This window comes from Macrosteles quadrilineatus, unplaced genomic scaffold (genome assembly GCF_028750875.1).
Source record: "Macrosteles quadrilineatus isolate MER2022 unplaced genomic scaffold, UCM_ALF_1.0 Scaffold_1__1_contigs__length_201487025, whole genome shotgun sequence".
NCBI classification, from domain to species: Eukaryota; Metazoa; Arthropoda; class Insecta; order Hemiptera; family Cicadellidae; genus Macrosteles; species Macrosteles quadrilineatus.
This window is the reverse complement of record NW_026542594.1, coordinates 69,082,028-69,103,469: the sequence shown is the minus strand read 5'-3', so window position 1 is coordinate 69,103,469 and position 21,442 is coordinate 69,082,028. Positions and strand designations below refer to the sequence as shown.

At 33.9% G+C, this 21,442-nt stretch overlaps 1 protein-coding gene across 1 annotated transcript in view; it reads left to right on the top strand.

Moving 5' to 3' along the window:
* LOC128983535 (dynactin subunit 4) overlaps positions 1-21,442 on the top strand; it is an 80,486-nt gene that overhangs the window by 1,110 nt on the left and 57,934 nt on the right. The window contains exons 2-3 of the mRNA XM_054402838.1: positions 19,127-19,197; positions 21,135-21,304. Of these exons, the coding sequence (XP_054258813.1) occupies positions 21,148-21,304 (157 nt within the window). The 5' untranslated portion in view covers positions 19,127-19,197; positions 21,135-21,147. The remainder of the gene's footprint in view (positions 1-19,126; positions 19,198-21,134; positions 21,305-21,442) is intronic.

The window sequence follows — 21,442 nt, the reverse complement described above, 5'->3', positions numbered from 1 at the left end:
TGTTTTGAAGTTAGGTTAGATTAGGAAGGTAAAGTTTAGGTTATAATGTATCAAGTTGTTAGTTTATGTCGCCTGCAGACTGTTTTTGTAAAATTAAAATCCTGAGAAAAACACTTCAAATTACTATTTCAAAAATGCTTGCATTTTTGAAATACAGAATAGCACTTAGCTAGCACTACGCAACACGTTAACCTACAGTTCATTCCACTTGTAAATGTCATCCATCCTACCTTGTTTATTGCAATTTTAAGTATGTTTTTACGGCGATATCTTGAGAAATATTCATCAGCGGTGAAAATTAATGGTATATTTGGATTCAGGAGGTAAAAAACTATAAAGTAAGATATCAAAATTAAAAATTCGTTTGGAGGCACCTGTACGGAATAATTACCAAAATTTGGTTCATACATTTATGGTATGATATAGGCCTAGTATAACATATCTACCATTGCCATAATGTTCTACCACTGCAACTAAACAATAGAACAAAATAAATTATCAAACGTTCGCACATATCACAAATTATGCATTAAATTAAAAACTCAAACCTAACTGTAAACAATCCTACTTTGACAGTTCTCATTGCGTATCACAGCTTTTTGTTGCTGCTTGGTTCAAACTAGATAAGTTTAACCTGTTGCTTGAAATCGAGCAAAACTGCAACTTGTAATAAAGAAAAATAAACAACTCAAAAATAGGCATAAACAACAACAGAGAACATAGGTACCTCAATCAAAGAGTAATTCTGAAGTAGGTATATGACTTATAGAAATACAAAAAATATTATGCTGTAACAAATTATAAAACTAACCTACAATATTTAAATATAGATCCGCTCTCATACTGCTTTGGTCATCTCTTATGTATTGTAGGTGGGTCCCCACTATGAGAACGTAGATGTCAACCACACACTGTAAAGTGAGCTTTCTCGACCTAATGTTGCAAGCCAAATCCCTCTCTTGACGCAAACCAGTACGACACGTAATATAGCACTGTTAAATTATTTCTACGATAGGTTCTGTTTTAGGCGTGTTTAAATTAGGGGCCCCAACCAAAGTCTCCGGTTGGGAATATTAGAGGGCAAGCAAGTGGATCTAACGACGTATCTAGAACGGATTCGCGTTTAACATTATTAGTTTTTGAAAAAAAAATAAACTAAGATTTATTTGGTCTAGTGGTCCTCTGTTTTCAGCTTTAAAAATAGCGGCGACATTTATACAGGTCGCATCATTGTAGCGAGGAAAGATAATTATTTTGTCTCTTATTATGTACATAAGAATCTCCCTTAACTCCTCGGAGCTCTCGTCCCTACACATTTCTGCCAGAGTTTTAGAAGAGTGGGCAAATGGGTTGGGAATGTGACCCTTCTTCCCACATATTTTTTAATTGAGAATCTTTCCTTTCAAGTGTCATGGATCTTGAAATTGTAGATCCCTTGTATGATCCTCTCATCTACATGAGCTTCAGAGCTGACCATGGCAAAGGCGGAAATGAATTGACGAATTTTACTCTCTAATAATTTATAGATCCAAGCCTCACAGCCCTGATTTCAGATTGGGAGTTTCCAATAAGTTCCTGAAAGTATGGTGAATTCCGCAGATGAGGTAAATGGTTCTCTCATTTATGGCAACAAAGAGTAACAATAGAACTGTATCGGCCAGACACTTTTTTTGCTTAAAATGTAAGCCACCACAATGTAAACATTTAACGTTCATTTGTCCAAGGTTAGATGTATCCCACACGATGGTTGCCACTCTGTAATCTTCAAATGATACATTTGGAGATTGATGCAAGCGGCCAAGTTCGCGTTTCCTCCAGCCACACAGTCTTTTCTGGTGGCAAATTATTTTAAATTTAGATAAATTACGAAAGTTAACAAAACAACAGAAAACACTACAACGGAATTGTTATACACATTGTAAATTACATGATATGGTGGTGTAACTGAACTGGAAATAATCACTTTCAAACATTCATTTCATCACACCAAACTGTAACTAAAACAACACGATAATTCAGTAGAATACGATGTAAGGTACATTCAACTATTTACAAACAATTTGTTGACAAGTCTTGCTACGAAACTTTTTATTTAAGAAACAGATTTAGTTAACAGATGTTTAGATAAAAATATAAAATTCCGACTTTGCTCTGGAATGAATAAGTCCTGCGATCTATGGTCAAACTTAAAAACTAAAAAGAATTAAATATTTATTCTTAAACACTTTGTATGAACCAGACTTAGTTAACAGATTGAAACAAAATATAAATTCCAGCTTTGCTCTGGAAGTTTTAAGTCCTGCAGTCTGTGGTTAACCTTAAAAACTATTTCAAACTACGTCCATATGTTATTTGTAAACAAAGGGAAATGAGTTTGATCAAATATGAACAGATGGTGCCGCCTTCCAAACTTTAGCCCTTAACTGTACTTAAGTGGTGCCCTTTCCAAATATTCTGAGACGTTTGCACATCTACGTGAAAATACCTTTAATTTGACACCTCAAAATAAAATCCATCAAGCCGTTATTGAGTTATGACTGTGAAAAGAAAACTGCTTGCGTATTAATATATAGATTAGCTCTGTTGTCATATCCAAAAACAAAATAATAATAGTGCTGCACCCTGTTGGGAAACCTTATAACTTTTTAATGCTATTGCATGTTATAGAACGAACTTGTAAAGTTGAAACAGCTGACTAAATTCTTTAATTCCCTTTAAATATGAATACTCATAAGGTTAACATGGGGAACTATAGAGCCACTGGGTCGGAGCCCGAAAATATTTTTGAGATAAGAATATGCTCAAATGTTAGGAATGTGAGCTATCATCATGCCAAATTTCAGCCCAATCCGTCCTGTAGTTTATGCGTGATTGAGCAACACACTCACAAACTTTCAGATTTATAATAAGATGGTACAAAATAGTAATAAACTTTAAATTCATTCACTTATAAATTTAATCAACTTGGAACAGGTTTTAACATAAAAATGTTAATTATGTACCAAAAAGCAATAATTATACAGGGTGGTAAAAAAGTCCCTGGACAGTTGAATATTTTAAAAAATAATGCAGATAGAGCTATAATACTTGGTACAAAGTTACAGGGCATAAAACTCTATTTTAACACATATTCAGTGATCCAATAACCCTTCAGGGGGACGGCCCACAAGGAGTCAGAAGAAAATCTTAAACGGAAGCATAGGTCAATATGCACATCAAATTAAAGGTCTTTTTTTGTAGAATACAATGCCGCAAACCGCACTTCAAAGGTTGATCCTGCGCAAAATGGCAGATGTTCAAAGATTTCTTGAATCCGCCATTTTGAATCTTTGAACGACTGCCATTTTTTACTCAGGCATTCTTTTGAGCTTGAATTTACGGCATCGTAATCTACTAGTGAAGACCTTTAATTTGACCTCTATCCACCTATGCTTACGTTAACAATTTTCTTCCGATTCTTAGGGCTGTGCCCCCGAGGAGTAAGCGTATAATAGCAATGTAAATTAAATGAATCTTTGAACAACTGTCATTTTGCGCAGGATCAACCTTTTGAAGTGCGGTTTGCGGCATTGTATTCTACAAAAAAAGACCTTTAATTTGATGTGCATATTGACCTATGCTTCCATTTAAGATTTTCTTCTGACTCCTTGTGGGCCGTCCCCCTGAAGGGTTATTGGATCACTGAATATGTGTTAAAATAGAGTTTTATGCCCTGTAACTTTGTACCAAGTATTATAGCTCTATCTGCATTATTTTTTAAAATATTCAACTGTCCAGGGACTTTTTTACCACCCTGTATATTACACATATGATTTAAAGGCGGAATGCAACTAAAAAACTAGAAAGCCAAGACACCTTAAGTGTAACTTAATTAGGTTGTGCTTTTTTGCTTACCTGTCTAATGGTCTTGGAAATAATTAATTTTCAATATCTCAATATATATATACAATATTCACATGTTTTTTTTTTTATTATTATATACCTAGATATTATTATACCTAGATTAGTTTTTTCTTGGCCATATAGCTCTTATATGTTCTTTATACTTTTCTTGGTGAGACGAAATAGGCCTAGCATTCGTCCCACTTGAGCACTCAATTCCGGAATATCAATGCAGCAAATTATGTTAGTAAAGGGGACCCAACACTTATCGTCCCTTCCAACATTTCTGTGTTCTGGCTAAAGTATCATTTGATTTATCGTGATAAGGAAATATCTGAATTAATGATTAGATGAAATAAACTATATCTGAAATTTAATTAGCCTAATACTCAGAGCCGTCTTTATAAAATGCGAGGCCTGGGGCAATACATAATTGCGAAGCCTTGTTTAACTAAGCTCACCGGGGGGTCTGGGGGGTACGGAGTACCCACCAGCCGTAAAATTATACTTGTAAAGTCGTCATTTTAAAAATGAATATTTTACACTCTGAAAATAGGCGTGAATATTATTGCTAATTACACATATTATTGTTCCAATTCCAAAGTGGATATCATAAATATTGCACACGAAATTCTTTACAATCATTAATAAAAAAAAAATAACACTTCTCCTTTACTGTGGATTGTGAATTGAATTAACACTTTGTAAATTAAACAAAGTGGCGGGACGACAATTAATAGTAAAAGCGTATAGGCTATCTTGTTTATTTATTTTTTGTCAAGTTAGGTTTATTGTGTTTTCGGCAGTTGGTCTGTGGAGGGTGTTTTAAAGGTAAAAAATATTACATAAATAATTGTCAATGAGATACTTGCAAATTCGTCATTTTAAGCATTTTGATGAAACAAATGAATCTTTTACACTCTGTAAATGGCCGTTAATATTATAGCTAATTGCATACGGTATATTATTGTTCCAATTCCAAAGTGGATATCATAAATATTGTCCACGAAGTTCTTTACAATAATTAATAAAAAAATTAACACTTCTCTTCACTGTGGATTGTCGTCCCGTCACTTTGTAAATAGTAAATGCTCATAGGCTAACTTGTTTATGTACTTTTTGTCAAGATAGGTTTATTGTGTTTTCGGCAGTTGGTCTGTAATTGTGGTTTTAAAGGTAAAAAAATATTACCTATAATTGTCAATGAGTTTTTAATAATAAATTAAAAGAGGTAGTATCATTACAGTGTAATTGATTCACAGTATTACTTTTTACTTTAATGAAAAATATTGTCATAGGTTTATGTTTATTGCAAAATGCGAGTAGTTTACAGTCAGTCTTATCCACGCTGATTATCCATTCAATCCAGTAAACATTTACATCTGTAAATAAATTGAACTTAATTAATCATACAATAGAAGTTTAATGGCACCAGTACCAGTAAGAGTAAGCGTATGACTCACTCACATTCACTGGGGTGGCTGCCGCGAGGCTCGGGTTCCGTCATCGCCGCCGAGCTGTCAAACGTTGTTTGATATTCTTTTGTGTTTTAAATGTCGTTCGTTTTTTATATAGGCTAATTCATAATAAATGAGACATATTTTAGGCACATGTATCTGTCTGTCCTTTATTTTTTTATTTTCATTCCAAAACATTAACTTATTTCTAGCGATAGTAAGGCATCGGCAGGCAGGCCTCGCTGGGCAGGCCTCGCCGGTCAGGCCTCGCTGGGCAGGCCTCGCTGCGCGAGGCCTTCTCCGGCGTGAGGCCTGGAGCGGCCGCTCCACTCGCTCCACCCTAAGGACGGCGCTGCTAATACTGAATATTTTTTAGGTGCTATGCACAAATGGCTTATGTTTTTCTTAAGTTGAATACTGTCTTCAAAACAAAAAGTTTATACTATTTCGTACCATACTTCATAAAACAAATGCTTGCTTATAACTATATATACTTACATCATACTTAATTTAAACTTGTTTAGATTCTGTTACAATATGATGAAGGAGATGAGCTTTTTCTTATTTTTAGAGCATTATATAATATTTAAGTAAACAAATTGATTTTGTAAAATGTTAATGATTATTTCCGTTATTGACTATTAATTTTTTTTTCGTATTTCTATAAGTCATATACTTTAGAATTACTCTTTGATTGAGGTATGTTCTCTGTTGTTGTTTATGTTTTTGTTGTTTATTTTTCTTTATTACAAGTTGCAGTTTTGCTCGATTTCGAGCAACAGGTTATCTAGTCTATATAAATAAAATTTGAGTTTTGTCTGTACATTGCTCAGAATCATAAATTTGTAGGTTATTTTTACGTTTTATACATTAAAGAAGCCGAAACAAGTCTCATCTAAATTTCTGCCTGTCTTTCTGTAACACTCAAGATGGCATTTTACGCAATCTTCTCCAGGAAAACGAGAGTACATATCAAGATCCAAGTCATTTTAATGTATTCACTGGATTGGCGAGAGTGTCTTTAACCATTAAAATATGGCCTCACTACTTAGTAGCCTAAATAAAATTACGGATGTTCAAAAATGCAGTTTTGTGCGATGTTTGTCAAGTTTTCGTCCAATTTTTATCACATAATGATCTATGAAATAACAAACAGCTGTTCGGATCAAGATTATTTTTTCTAGCTGTCACTGATATGTTTACAAATGTTGTTTACAAATACCGCAACCATTTCCGATCACGTTTTGAAGGTAAATCCCATCCAAGTGACATTAAAAACGTTGTCTTACATAACGGATTTAATTAATCGCAAGTGGAATAATATAGTGTAACCGTAAATGAATATTAACCGAAATAATTAATAACTAGGCATCATCCAGGTCAGGAACCAGAGATTCTTTGTGTGTAAAATTGTTCTTGAGTTTTGATAACCAGAAAGAAGACCTTGAATCAGTGTTGTATAGGGCTCATATTAATGATCATCGCCAATAGCTTACTAACAAGGATTCCACTCATTGACGGCGCTTCAATGGTAGTTGCGTAAAGTGTAAAGTTTAAAGTAAAAATCACAACTGCAGTGGGTGATTGTAACAGAGGTTTACGGTTTATGGATGATGCTAAACTCGCTTTTCCAATGTGTCACTTTCTGTTCCTACTCACCGTATGATGTAATCGCTGGACCATACAGCCAATAGGCCCATAGCCCATCTCTTGGGTACTTATGCCTACCCAATTATTCATAACAACCTTTTCGATGACGATCCTTGATACCGGTAATTTTCCCTAGAATACACGGCCTCCCTACTTAAGAAATAAAATTACAAACGTCCAAAAACCCAGTGTTGTGTCATTTTTGTCACATTTCATTCCAATGTTAAAAGATATACGAATCATTGTTTAGAGAATAGGCCTAAGTAATCTATTAAATAACAAACAGTTGTTTGTATGAGGTTGTTTTTTTTTCAAACTGACACCAATCATTTTACATTAAAAGTTGTTTACGAATAAAGCAATTAATGGGAAATAACTTTGATTGCCAATAACCTTTTACGAGAAAATCCAAAACCAAGAAATCAATAACTTTGGGACTTGATTAACGCATTTAATTTGTTGGACGTAACTCTTAACTGTAAACGTTGATTTTTGGTACTGGTTCTTTTCCTTAGAACCGTTGGTAGCAGCAAGAATCATTTTTACGTACCAAAACATCACTGTAATTTACAAATTAGTTATCGTTGGTGTTCACCTTATTTATACAGTCGTATTATAGCCGTACTCAATTTAATTGATGTCTTAACTGTATAAGTTTTGCTTTTTCTGTCTGGGTTCAAAATTTTAGTTTATGCTAAGAAAATGATAACTCATTTAAGTAAAATATTTGTTTAACAAACCATCATGAATTGTTTATGATTTACGTTGTTTATGTGTCAATAGTTTGTGGCCCATTTTGGTAATTTTTATTATAAATTACCAATCTAAATTGTCTATAGTACTTCATTTCACATAGTAAGACGCCATTTCGACAGCATTTCGGGTCATCTTCGGTCCAAGCAAATATAGATTGGTATGATAAAATTTGATGACAATACAAATTTCAAATACTAATTTTATATATACTTTGTTATGCTTAAAACGTAGCAACTTCCCTAATTAAGTTCTGTATTTTTGTGTGTATGTCTGTTGGTAATGCATTTATGTCCGTATTTCTCAGTGTCACGAAAAGGACAAGAGCACCTTGATAATTAAAATGTCAACCCGAATAAAGTGTTAAATGGTGAGGTTGAGGTAGTACTTTAAATACTTTGAACCATTGTGGGAAGTAACTTTCAACTATAGGCCTACCTTAGGGCTATGCCTCATAGATCTAGGCCTATAAAGCTTTTTTAGTTTAATCATTGGATTTAACATATGGACTGACACGATCCGGGTGACATTGAATTGTGAAGCATGTGTTTTGGCTTGAAACTGTCAGATAGGTACTGTATTTGCGAAGGTTTATATATAATAGTTTTGCCAGCATATCTAAAAATATGCAAACCAACTGCTGTTCTTAATATAAGAAGATTTCAACTGACTACTTTAAGATCCCCGTGCGTAGAACGGGCACACAGCTAGTTTGAACTAAGCAGCAACAAAAAGCTGTGATACACAATGAGAACTGTCAAAGTAGAACTGTTTACAGTTAGGTTTGAGTTTTTAATTTAATGAATAATTTTTGATATGTGCAAACGTTTGATAATTTATTTTGTTCTATTGTTTAGTTGCAGTGGTAGAACATTATGGCAATGGTAGATGTGTTATACTAGGCCTATATCATAGGCTACCATAAATGTATGAACTAAATTTTATCAAACTGTGTCCTACCCCATTGCAAACGCAAAGATTATTGAGTATCACTGCACTAAGCATTTTATACTTATATCCAAATCCCGTACGAAGGACGGGTGCTTTGCTAGTACTTCATAAAACTAATGCTTGCTTATACTTATCTCATACTTAATTTAAACTTGTTTAGATTCTGTTACAATATGATGATGGAGATGAGCTTTTTTCTTATTTAGAGCATTATATAATATTAACACTAAGTAAACAAATGCTTTCGTAAAAATTTTAATGACTATTTCCGTTATTAACTTTTTATAAATTTGAACTGTGATAATGTAACACAAAATACCTATTATGAATTTTATTACATATTCTTATAGTACTTTTTCTTAGCTTTAAAATTACACCTTGTTCAAATTTGTAGGACCTGCCAGAAAAAATTTATGAGGATTTACGGAAATGGCGACAGCGAGAAAAATATTTCCGAAATTTCAACTTTGAAGTTGGCTAACCAAAATAAATTGGAAGATTTAACTATTTTGGACCATATTTTTGGAATCAGGGTGCAATTATAAGAGTGCTAAATTTCAAGTATTTGTATTAAATAATAGTCTCACAGACGGACTTAAACTAAAAAGTGTTCTTTTCCCCTGACTCCAATTCTAATAAATCGGTTAAAAAAACGTATATTTAAAAAAAAAAAAAAAAAAAAAAACTAAAGTGAATTTAACAAAAATAAAAAAATATGGGTTGTTATATTTGTCCATAGATGCCGTAACAAAAATTTCAGGCTAATCTGAGAGGGTAGGGTGTAAAATTTTGTTTAGGCTGGATGATTTGTCGTGGACTAACCCTAACTTGATAAAGATTCTCATAGGCTATAGGCTAACTAAAATGATCATTGGTGTGAATCTGCCAATAACTCACAAATAAGTAGGCCTAGGCCTATGTTAAGTTAATGTGCACGCTTATAAAAGTCTATTGATGACGTTAGTTTTGGAAAATAGGCCCACACAGCGTAATACCTAAGTAACTTAGGCTATATGGTGATGTGAAAGGACATAGACCTATCCACGCTCAGGACAGTAGGTAACTCAAAACAAGGTCATATATATACTTACCAGGAACAAATTTTGGTCATACAATCGTAACTTAATTTGTAAAACAGCTCACTCAAAAATCTATCGATGGCACTGTTTGTGGAAAAATAGGCTCGTTCAGCGTTATACCTGATATAAAGGACATGTTCACACGATAGGACAGTATCAAGGTCATACACCAGGAACAAATTTTGGTGTCAGCCTATAATAATGACAAACCGCCCACGTTAAACTCTATAAAATCGATTTGTCATTTTACACCAGTATTGTATGACGAAAATACGTTCCTGGTAGGCCTACCTATAAGTTATGACCTTGATAGGCTACTGTCCTGTGCGTGATCATGTCCTTTATCCTGTGATCAACGTTGTGGTGGCCCATTTTTCCTCTATAGGGCCATCAATACTTAGATAATCGTACTGAACCTCATGAACTCGACACCCGGTATCTTGACAGGTCCTTGTAACTCGACAGTCAACAGCTGACAGGGCAAACATCCACATCGCTCTGTCACTAACTTATTGTGTTTGATTTTTAAAGTTTTAACTTAACACTAACTAGTTAACAGCCCGTGCTCCGCCACGGGAATATTGTCAGCAATAAAAGAAATAATAATTAACAAATACTGATTATCTTTGTATTTTATTTAGGGGTTGTTTAATTTTTTACATGAAATAGAACTGATAGTTTGCCTGTATAAACTATTTTAAATGTTAATCAAACCGATATATTATTTTAACCAAATGAATGTTTTTTAATTTGAGTTTCATTTGAAAAATAAATAGTATACAAACGGGGCAATGCTGATAACCTAATAAGCAGCTATTTATGATATTTAGATAATTTGCTCAAGTATATTCCTATATTCGTCTCTTTTAGCGAATTTCCCTATAGGGAAGTAGCTATTACCGTAGGTGGCACGGTAAGACCTAGACCCGGGACCGATTTACTTTTTCATTTTGATGTCCCCAGAGGCCAAAAACACCATTCGTTCAAATTTTTATATATGTATATATATATATATATATATATATATAGACTTATATATATATACGTCCGTGAACGCGATAACTTGAGTAATTTTTGTCCGATTTTGATGAAATTTGGTTTAAAAGTGTAAAGCGGGATAAACTTGAATGAGTTCGCGAACCAGCATGATCGGACCATGGGAACGGGGCTTTACGGGGGTTTTATGGGGTAAAAATTGGTTTTTCTCACTTTTGACCCTCAAAACACAAAATTTCCCAATTTCTCTTTAGACCTTTTTAAAGAGCTTAAAAAAACAATTAATTTAGTATATAAAAGTATTTTTGTTCGGTTAATAGTAACGGAGAAAATTTAAAAAATTTTTAATTTATAATTCCCATGTTATTCTTATGGAGATTATTGTAAAATATTGTAGTTTGCTTGTTTATGGATATATTTTGTATTTTGATCAAATTTATTTATTTTGTACTAAGCTATCAATATTTTACAAAAAAACACACTTTATTAGTTTCCTTGTAGCAGCAAACCTAGGTACTCGTTAAACTTAATGTTATTAAAATATATTTAATTGAAAATCAATTAAGACAAATGGAAATTCGCTTAGTCGGCAGGTTTGCTGCGGCGGGGGTATTAGCGAATTTCCCTATAGGGAAGTAGCTATTACCGTAGGTGGCACGGTAAGACCTAGACCCGGGACCGATTTACTTTTTCATTTTGATGTCCCCAGAGGCCAAAAACACCATTCGTTCAGATTTTTATATATGTATATATATATATATATAGACTTATATATATATACGTCCGTGAACGCGATAACTTGAGTAATTTTTGTCCGATTTTGATGAAATTTGGTTTAAAAGTGTAAAGCGGGATAAACTTGAATGAGTTCGCGAACCAGCATGATCGGACCATGGGAACGGGGCTTTACGGGGGGTTTTATGGGGTAAAAATTGGTTTTTCTCACTTTTGACCCTCAAAACACAAAATTTCCCAATTTCTCTTTAGACCTTTTTAAAGAGCTTAAAAAAACAATTAATTTAGTATATAAAAGTATTTTTGTTCGGTTAATAGTAACGGAGAAAATTTAAAAAAATTTTAATTTATAATTCCCATGTTATTCTTATGGAGATTATTGTAAAATATTGTAGTTTGCTTGTTTATGGATATATTTTGTATTTTGATCAAATTTATTTATTTTGTACTAAGCTATCAATATTTTACAAAAAAACACACTTTATTAGTTTCCTTGTAGCAGCAAACCTAGGTACTCGTTAAACTTAATGTTATTAAAATATATTTAATTGAAAATCAATTAAGACAAATGGAAATTCGCTTAGTCGGCAGGTTTGCTGCGGCGGGGGTATTTTTTTTCATTACATTTGTTGTATGGAATAAAGATAGTCACTTAGCCTACATGTAAATCACGCATCAGCAGTTGGTCGCATTTCACGAATCTTTGACCCATACTGTGAGTAAAAGCTGTGTTTACGTCGTATATATAAAGTTGGGCATACTTTGTTCAATGTTAGAGGGTATTAACGGTCCAATTTGATGGAAAAGGAGTCGTGGATTTTAAAACTATGTAGACTACCACTACCAGAAAGATGTTGATTCAAGTGAGACTTAGAACTGGCCATTTCAAATGCAGATTTGTATTATATTTTACTCAAATAGTTTTTTGTCTCTTTTGACCCTTAATACTTTTTTTATAGTCGCTGTTGATAAGATTTTCCATAAACTCAAAATGTTGATAAGGAGTTCATTTTACCTTCCCCTTGTGACAACATAAGGAAAAATATTTGTGTCCCAGTTAGTCTGTTCTGACTCAAAATTCATAGATTTGCAGTACTGACAAATCCAAACTAACGACCCCAATTTAAAAAAAAATTGGTATTTTTTAGTAGGGACTTCCAGAGCACATTTAACACCAACACTGCTCTTTACCTTTTTATTTTGATGGTTCTCTACATGTTTTTTCGTTCTGTATGTCTCTTTACGCCCGGTTAATGATTACCTTTTCTTTTTCTTTTTGTACTTTTCACATCATGGGGTTAATGATAAAGTTTTATAACGCTATAATGACCTGAGTCAACATTGCTATTAAACATCAAGTCAGATACTTCTTCGCCAGAACCGAAATCGTAAGTCACAGTTTCTCAAGCAACTTCCCTGTGTAGGCCTACTCGAACAAATATAGTTAGGGTATAGTTCACTGATAAATTGTAGTTCCAAATATCCCAGCGTACTCGCCATCTTGAGAAGGTAAAATTTGGACGTCGAACACTGATTTTGAGTAAGATTAATCACTTACAATAAAATGTTTGTATGTTTACCAATCATTAGCAATTATCTGTACAACTTGCAAGCGGATTTCCCTATGATTGTTCTGGTGGCTATAGAGAATAAATTATATTGATCAAAACAATAAGTTTCCGTCCCCTACTATGGGTATTATTTCACATTCCATACTCAAACTTAAACTCAATTACCACTTTCCTTCAGATCACTTTGCAGGAAAACTAAAACATTTTTGTGTCCCAGTTAGTCTATTCTGACTCGAAATTCATAGATTTGAAGTAGTGACAAATCCAATCTAACGACAACAATTCAAAAGAGTTGGTGTTGGTATTTTTTTGTAGGGTCTTCCAGAGCACATTTAACACAAACACTGCTCTTTACCTTTTTAGTTCGATGGTTCTCTACATTTTTTTTCGTTCGGTATGTCTCTTTACGCCCGGTTAATGATTACCTTTGCTTTTTCTTTTTGTACTTTTTACACCCTGGGGTTAATGATAAAGTTTTATAACGCTATAATGACCCGAGTCAACATTGCCATTAAACATCAAGTCACATACCTCTTCACCAGAACCGAATGGTAAGTCAAAGTTTCTCAAGCAACTTCCCTGTGTACTTGAAAAAAAAAATCACTGATATATTGTAGGTCCACGTATCCCAGCGTACTTGCCATCTCGAGAAGGTAAATTTTGGTACCACTGAACGTCTAACACTGATCTTGAGTAAGATTCGTCACCTACTATAAAATGTTTGTATGTTTCCCACTCATTAGCAATTATATGTACAACTTGCAAGCGGATTTCCCCATGATTATTCTGGTGGCTGTAGAGAATAAATTATATTGATAAAAACAATAAGTTTCCGTTCCCTACTATGGTTATTATTTCACATTCCATACTCAAACTTAAACTCAATTACCACTTTCCTTCAGATCACTTTGCAGGAAAACTAAAACATTTAAAAAATAAGTTAACAAATACACTTTCCTTGATCAAAATCGTGTGTTTATAAACAGAAACTCCATGTTTAATAATTGCATACTGAAAGTGAGGTTATAAAAATAATAACAAATGTCTGACAAACATTAAACAGCTGACGAATAATTTATAAACTGTGTATTATATTCTTCAAAAAGAATTGTATTGACTCGACCTTTAAAGGGCTGTAGGTTGTAGCCCTTAGAAAAAACGTAAATTCTAAGAAAGTTCGGCAAATCTACACACTATCCCCTTTAATTTGAGACATAAATCTTGTAGATCGGTCCAGTAATTACTTAGAAAACAGTGTTACAACTGTGTATTAAATATATAGATACCGAAACTCCCGGTCTGTAAGACCCCATTCGGAAATAATGGACCCCGCTTAGAAACACACAAACCGAAACCCTGGGCCTGTGAGACCGCCCTTTAAAATACACTAACGCTGGGCTTCTGGGACATGTTATGAATGGACAAACCTGTCAAGGTCACGGCACCCACGCAAAATGAACAAACAATATATCAACAGGTAGGGGTGGAAAAGGGGGTAAGGTTTTGGGGGAATGGAACCCCTTAGTAAACAGTGTTGTCAACATACGTTTGTAAAAATTCCCGTGGGCCTGTTAGACCGGGGTTTCGGTATTAGGCCTAGTGTTAATTGTTTGAATAGCCTATTCAACATTTCTTTACCGGTCGGTGACAATACGGAATTTTCCTCTGGACGCATTTGTTTTTATAAAAAAGTAGGCCTATGTAATAAGGTAAATGGATAACTTAGGTACTTTCCTGTTAAAGGGAACATTCATTATTATCGATGATTTATTTTGATATATCGTTATTTTTTTTTACTTCTTGATCACCCTTTCTTCTGTTTTAATACAGTACAGTACAGTACAACAATATTTTAGTACAGTACAGTGTTTTAATGCAGTTTCAAACGCATTTAAATTACAAATTAAGAACTAACATTGTTTAGGCAAAAATAATAGCCTATATACCTATTGGAGGAAATGAAACTACAGTAGAACCCCTGATATCCGGCCTTGGTTTTTCCGGTCCTCTGTTTATCCGGCCACTTCCAGGAAGCCAATATCAAAATGTTTTTCTCAAAGCTTACAGACGTTTAGATGCAAGCACTAGTCTTTGCGACTTGTTTGAGCTAAACTATTTATCTGTTTGTTTCAATACATTTTACTGTGTCACTAAACTCAGTTGAACTAGGCCTAACCTCTAAAAAGTTGGGGGTTGGGAAATTAATCTTTGTATTTATTTCACAAAAAGGATAAAAAAGTTGAGTAGAATTGTATTTACTATTAAGGTCCTAAAAATCTTCAAGGCTGATTTAATGTTAATTTTACCTCCATCGTTTAATAGTTTTTGTTACCTGAAATCTTAATTTCAGGTTTTTTTTAACAACTTTAGCCTACAAATAATTTTTTTTATTTGTACAAACATGTTAATTCTTCAAAAAATAATCCTAGAATAGACTTAAATGATACTTTTGACAGCATGTATTGATTTAACATTATTATAGGTATGAATCATTTTCATTTTTGTAGTAGGTTGGTTTATCCGGCCAAATCGCTATCCGGCCAGGGGCTTGGTCCCGTGGTGGCCGGATATGAGGGGTTCTACTGTATTCTAAACCAACCTAACATAACTAACCATACTTGCTGTAGGCTAAGTTACCGTTTCAAAATTCCGTTTTATAACAGAAAAGGCATATTGGGAATAGGCTGTTAAATGGAGTTTTGAAATGTTGCAGCAAGTTTGGTTGGTTAGGTTAGTTTAGAATAGTTTCTTTTCAATATAATTTTTTTTAAATTGTTTGTTGATACTGCACAGTAGGCCTATTTAAGTTATTTACTGTAGGCCTATCCTTATCGTAGTTGTCAGCTGCAACTACGAATGATTTTATTAGATCATTCGGTTATCAAAGATTACAATCCAATTGTAAAATAACTTACTTATTAAGTTATTTCATATTTTTAAAAAAGGTTCAAATACCTACCTGCTATTAGGCAATCCAATGTTGTTGCAAACACAACTAGTTTTGCTCCTATGTCCATCTTCAGGCTGTACAAAGGATGGTTTTCTTTCTTCACGCGAAGAGTGACATTTTATTTAACAAGAAGTTAATAATAAAAATTTAAACACAACACAAACACGAAACATTTATGGTAACTGATCAGTTAGAAATTAGACGACGCTAACCTGGTTTTTGAGTTCAGACTGTAAATTTTTTTTTATTATTTATTAATGATTGAATTAAAATAATGTGTCAACGTAGGGCTTACCAGAAAGCTGACAGTGAAATTCTTCCTGCTAGCCTAAAGCTAACAGTCGATTGTTCCAAAACCTGACAGACATAAATTAAATAATGTTTGTAATTGTTTTTTCCAATTGTGAAGTCGAGAAAATTTATTTTATCTTTTTGTATTTCCATTGCAAATTTTATTTTTCTTAGATTTTGTGTTTAAATAGGATAAAAAGTCAGTGAACGATTTTTCATTTCCTTTGAATAGACATAAGTCATCTACATATCTGTGCCAATATATTATGTTTTCCTTATGAGGGTTATTTTTGTTCATTATCTTATTTTCTTCTAAGTCATATAATAAGCTATTTTTAAGAATTTTTATTGTATATTGTACTGGAATGTTGGTGTACAAGTTGGTTATGTCAAATGATACAAAAATAGTATCTGTTGGTATTTTGATATCTATAGATCTAGAAACAACGCATTCAATTTAATTAATAAACTATCAAACAAGAACCCACAAACAATTGACTAATATAACAAATCTGGAATATACAAAATGAAATGTCTAAATTGTCTCAAATTCTACATTGGTCAGAGTGGAAGAGCTTTTTCATGCAGATTCAAAGAACATATCCAAGCCGTAAAATCAAACAATCAATCATCCTAACGCTCAATGTATGCAGATCATATATTAGAAAATAATCATAATTATGGCAAATTAGAAGAATGTGTCAAATTTTCTAAATTACGAGTAAAAGGGTGAAAAAATGGATATAAAAGAAGAACTGCAAATATACCTACACTCAAAAGAACACGGCGACCAAATTCTCAATGTAATGCAAAAACAAAAACAAAATCCAATACATGAAAAAATCAGGGAAGAATCTTACACATTCACATGTTAAAAAATACACCTAACCATTTAATCAAAATTTACTATAAATTTATATAACTATTTATTTATTTTACCTAACCCGCCATGTTAAACTTCCCTATCCCAAGCGTGATGTATACAACTTCTTTACTTCTCGAGTGATGTAAAGTTGAAAAAAACTCACTCGGTGGGGTAATGAAACCCATTTAAATAACATTGAGTGCTTAACTTAAAAAATATACCTCTATGGAGCCAACGACGTTCAACGCTAGAAATCAGCTGTGCGCTTGAATTTTATTGTTATGTTTTGAAGAATTGTCCTAACCTAGCTTTTGTTTGTAAATGAACGTTACTGTTAGAAGATGAGTGAAATGGATAATGAAAAATATTGTTCGTAACCTCCTGTATATTGTCGGGTCAGGTAAAATCTTGTACGTTACACGTTACGCAAAAGCGTGTTTACATCACTTAGGCAAATTATGCAACTCGCTTCTGCTCGTTGCACAACATTCACCTGCGTGATGTAAAAACGCTCTTACTACTCTTGTAAGGTAAATAGCTATTATTTGTTTACATACTTTTTTAACTTATACTGTGATCATGGCCTTAGTGCTGAAATACGTATAAGTTTAAATAAAAACAAATTTCAGGGTACTCTGGTTTATATTATTTCGCTTATTAATTGAAAAAGTAGGCCTAAAAAGTGAACAGAACTATCAAAACATATATTTATATATGTTTATATGAATTTGATCGGATGGTGTTTTGGCCTCTGGATACATCAAAATGAAAAATAAATCGGTCCCGGGTCCAGGTCTTACCACGAGACCTACGGTAATAGCTTATGGGAAATTCGCTAAAAATGAGCAGGTAATTCCAAAAGTATAATTTGGAAATTTCCCATATGGACTTAGTTGTAAGTTTAGTGTAGGATACGTTGGCTATTCTTCTCTAATAAACAAATCCAAGAAGCCAAGTCAACTCAAAGAAAAAACTTTGTGATAAAACACTATCATGTTGTTTTCAAATACTTATTGTAGTAGGCCTATAGTATGTAACTGTAAATTTAATAAATTTGTTGTTACCTGTATGCCCTGCCGACCAGGATACTGGGAAAACCGGGAATTGTACCTGAATTTGGAAGACCGGGCAAAAGCCAGTGAATTGTTGATAGGATGTGAAATTTTAATTTTGGAAGAATAGCCTATGACAGTGTGTCTATTATTTGTGTGAGAAGAAAAAAACCGCAATTGTGTGGATATTAAAACTGTTTCCGTGATGCTCACAAGATGCTTACATGATCGTTTCCCTAATGTTGGTTTCGAGGTTTGGCCTATACACATTACTAATTACTGACCTATCGTACTAAGTAAAATAATTAAATGATAAAAATAAGGACTGCCACACCTGCAATGTGCATTGGTAGCCGTCATTGTCAAAACGTCCCCACGAATAGGTCCCTGCCCTGTTGGTATTGAAATACTGATACTGTACTCTCAGATTTTAATTTGTTGATTGTCGGCACTGATACTTGTCCTAAAAATCGATGGACAGATATAATGGCCTTTAGGATCAACATACTATTTATAATCATATAAAATGGTGATGAGATACGTTTTTTGAAAATTTTCTTAAGCTCTGGGGCCACTGGTGTTGCCACTGCTCTAGAGTTGTTGGAAGCACAGCCACAGCAAAGTCAGGGCGGAGCGTCAGCAGCTTGATAGCATGTACCAACCTGGCTGCAGCACAACCCTCAATATGACAGGACTCATAAGATTGTGTTAGTGTTACCGATGACGTTGTGCTGTTACCGTGTTGGTGACGTGCCGTCGTCAAGTGTAAAAATAGCCCAAGGCTTAGACCTAACTCCTTCACAATTATTCTTTCAGAGTATTCTATTTTAGGTTATTTAATTTAAGCTACCCACCTGTACAAAAACAAAAACATTAAAAAATTATATTTTTCAGGTTGAAGCTCATTATTGTTCCAACTGTTTGGAAAATATTCCCACTGCTGAAGCTCGCTTGAAGAAAAACAGGTAAGGAAGTCAGAGTAAATGTGTTGATAGTTAATTATTCTTTGAGAATAACCTGATAAATATAACTTGTAACAGATATCAATAAAGTTAACTTGGCTAAGCAGGTTCCTGAGCTGTAGCCTACTAGTAATGACCAACTAAATAGTTTTTCGTTTAGGTATGGGAAATTCACTAAAATTACCCCCGCCACAGGAAATCTGCAGACTAAGCAAATTTCAATTACCTGGTTGGATTTTACTCAAATATTCTGAAACGTTATTACATTTAAATAGAATAAAATATATGAAATAAGAATCTTTATTTAACAAACGTACATGACAAAAATAACAAGTCAACAAAATATTGTTTTTATGAAACATCTGATTGAATAAATTACAGAACAGTATTTCAGCATACATAACATTTCCCCCTTCCTTCTTTTAAATCCCGGAGGACTAATATTCATTGTAGATGTTAGCCTCCGTATTGCCGAATAATATTAAAAAGGTTCAAATAGCTGCTATTAGGCAATCCAGTGTTGTTGTAAACACAACTAACTCGGCACCTGTATGGCACCATCATCAGGCTGTACAAGGACGGTTTTCTTTCTTCAAACGAAGAGCGTCATATTTTTAAACACTAAAATAATAAATTAACATTTAAACACGACACAAACACAAATAAGAAACATTTGGTAACTGATCAAATAAAAAAAAACATACGCCGCTAACCCGGCAGAGTTTGAGTCCAAACTGCAAGTGGTCAAGTGGTGCATTGGTGTTCGTCCGTTATCTGATCATCCCAGGCTGCGTCCTGTCAATCACACTTCCCCTCTCAGTAAACTGCAAACATAACATATTCTCTTCAAATTAATGGCCTATTTGGAAGAAGGTGGTATGTGGAGTTTTTTCAAAATATTGTCATGCATGAAGGGGGCATGCTACAAACTACGGTAACTGTTGCTTATAACCCCTGCTCTCAAAATCATAAAACAACAAAGATGTTGATAAAAGAGGTACCTATGTTTTTACTTATTTAAAAAAATGTAAAAAGGACAAACCTAAATACCACCTAGGAGTACCTTCATTTGAAAAGGTTAGTCTAATTTGTGACACATGTCCTTCCATTCAAATTGTGTTTATCGAATTCCTGTATAGGGATGTAGGACTGGTGGCAAAATAAGACCTAGACCCAGGACTGATTTTTGTCCAATTTTTACTACGGTCATCGTGTAGTCTCCAACCTACGGTCTGTGGTGGCCCCATGCGGCCTGCAAGCAGATTTTTTCTGGCCCGTGGAAAGCCAGTGTAGACTAGCAAATAATGCTTTTTGATAGCAAACACTGATGATCTTTGTCTGTGGTCGCAGCAACACTCATCACCAGTGATCATGATTTCCGTAGGACGTTAAAAGAGAACCAATGAAACGCTGTCAATGAATGGAGGCTCGGTCATAGGAATTGACGGATCTCTCGGCCCATACCAGTGAGATTCAAGTGCTATTCACTGTCTTTCCATCAACAAAATTCATGTAGTTTTCTTCAACAAAACTGTTGTAGTTTTCTTGTTTAAATGGATATGTGGATCATATTTGGCTAATTGATTTATTTTGTCCTATACTATTAATTATAATTAATTTAATTATTATTATAACAGCTGCTACAAAACAAACAAAAAAATCACTCTCTACATTCCCTGTAGCAGCAAGCCTAAGTAGTAGGCCTACTTATTTAATCTAATGTTATTTAAATTGGGAATAAATATACAGTAAAACCTTGATAAGGAGACAAGGGCTTATAATTATATAGGGTTTTATAATTCTGAAATCGGAGTCATCCACTAAATAAGACAAGTCAGAGCTGAGACGGAAACTCTGTTAGGCTATGTCAATGATAATGATATTAATGAATGATGAAATACCTATAACATAATTGTGTACAAAGTTATTGTTTTGGGTAGATGTGGGTCATGCATGGACTGTCCTAACTGTTTCAACGCATTGTCAGTGAGAGCATCGACAATCACACGAGGCCCTGAGGGTGCCAAGACGCCTGGTAAAGTCTACTATCTCGCCTGCTTCATCTGCCGATGGACCACACGAGATGTTGGAATACCTGATCAAAATGCAGGTGATATACATGATATATGCTCTTATGTTTAATTTGATTTAATACCCTATGTTAAATTCTAAGTATGTAGCCACTAAAAATAGGTATATGATGTTCATGAGGTGATTTCTAGCTGTTGTTAAAAGGCTCTTCATGGCG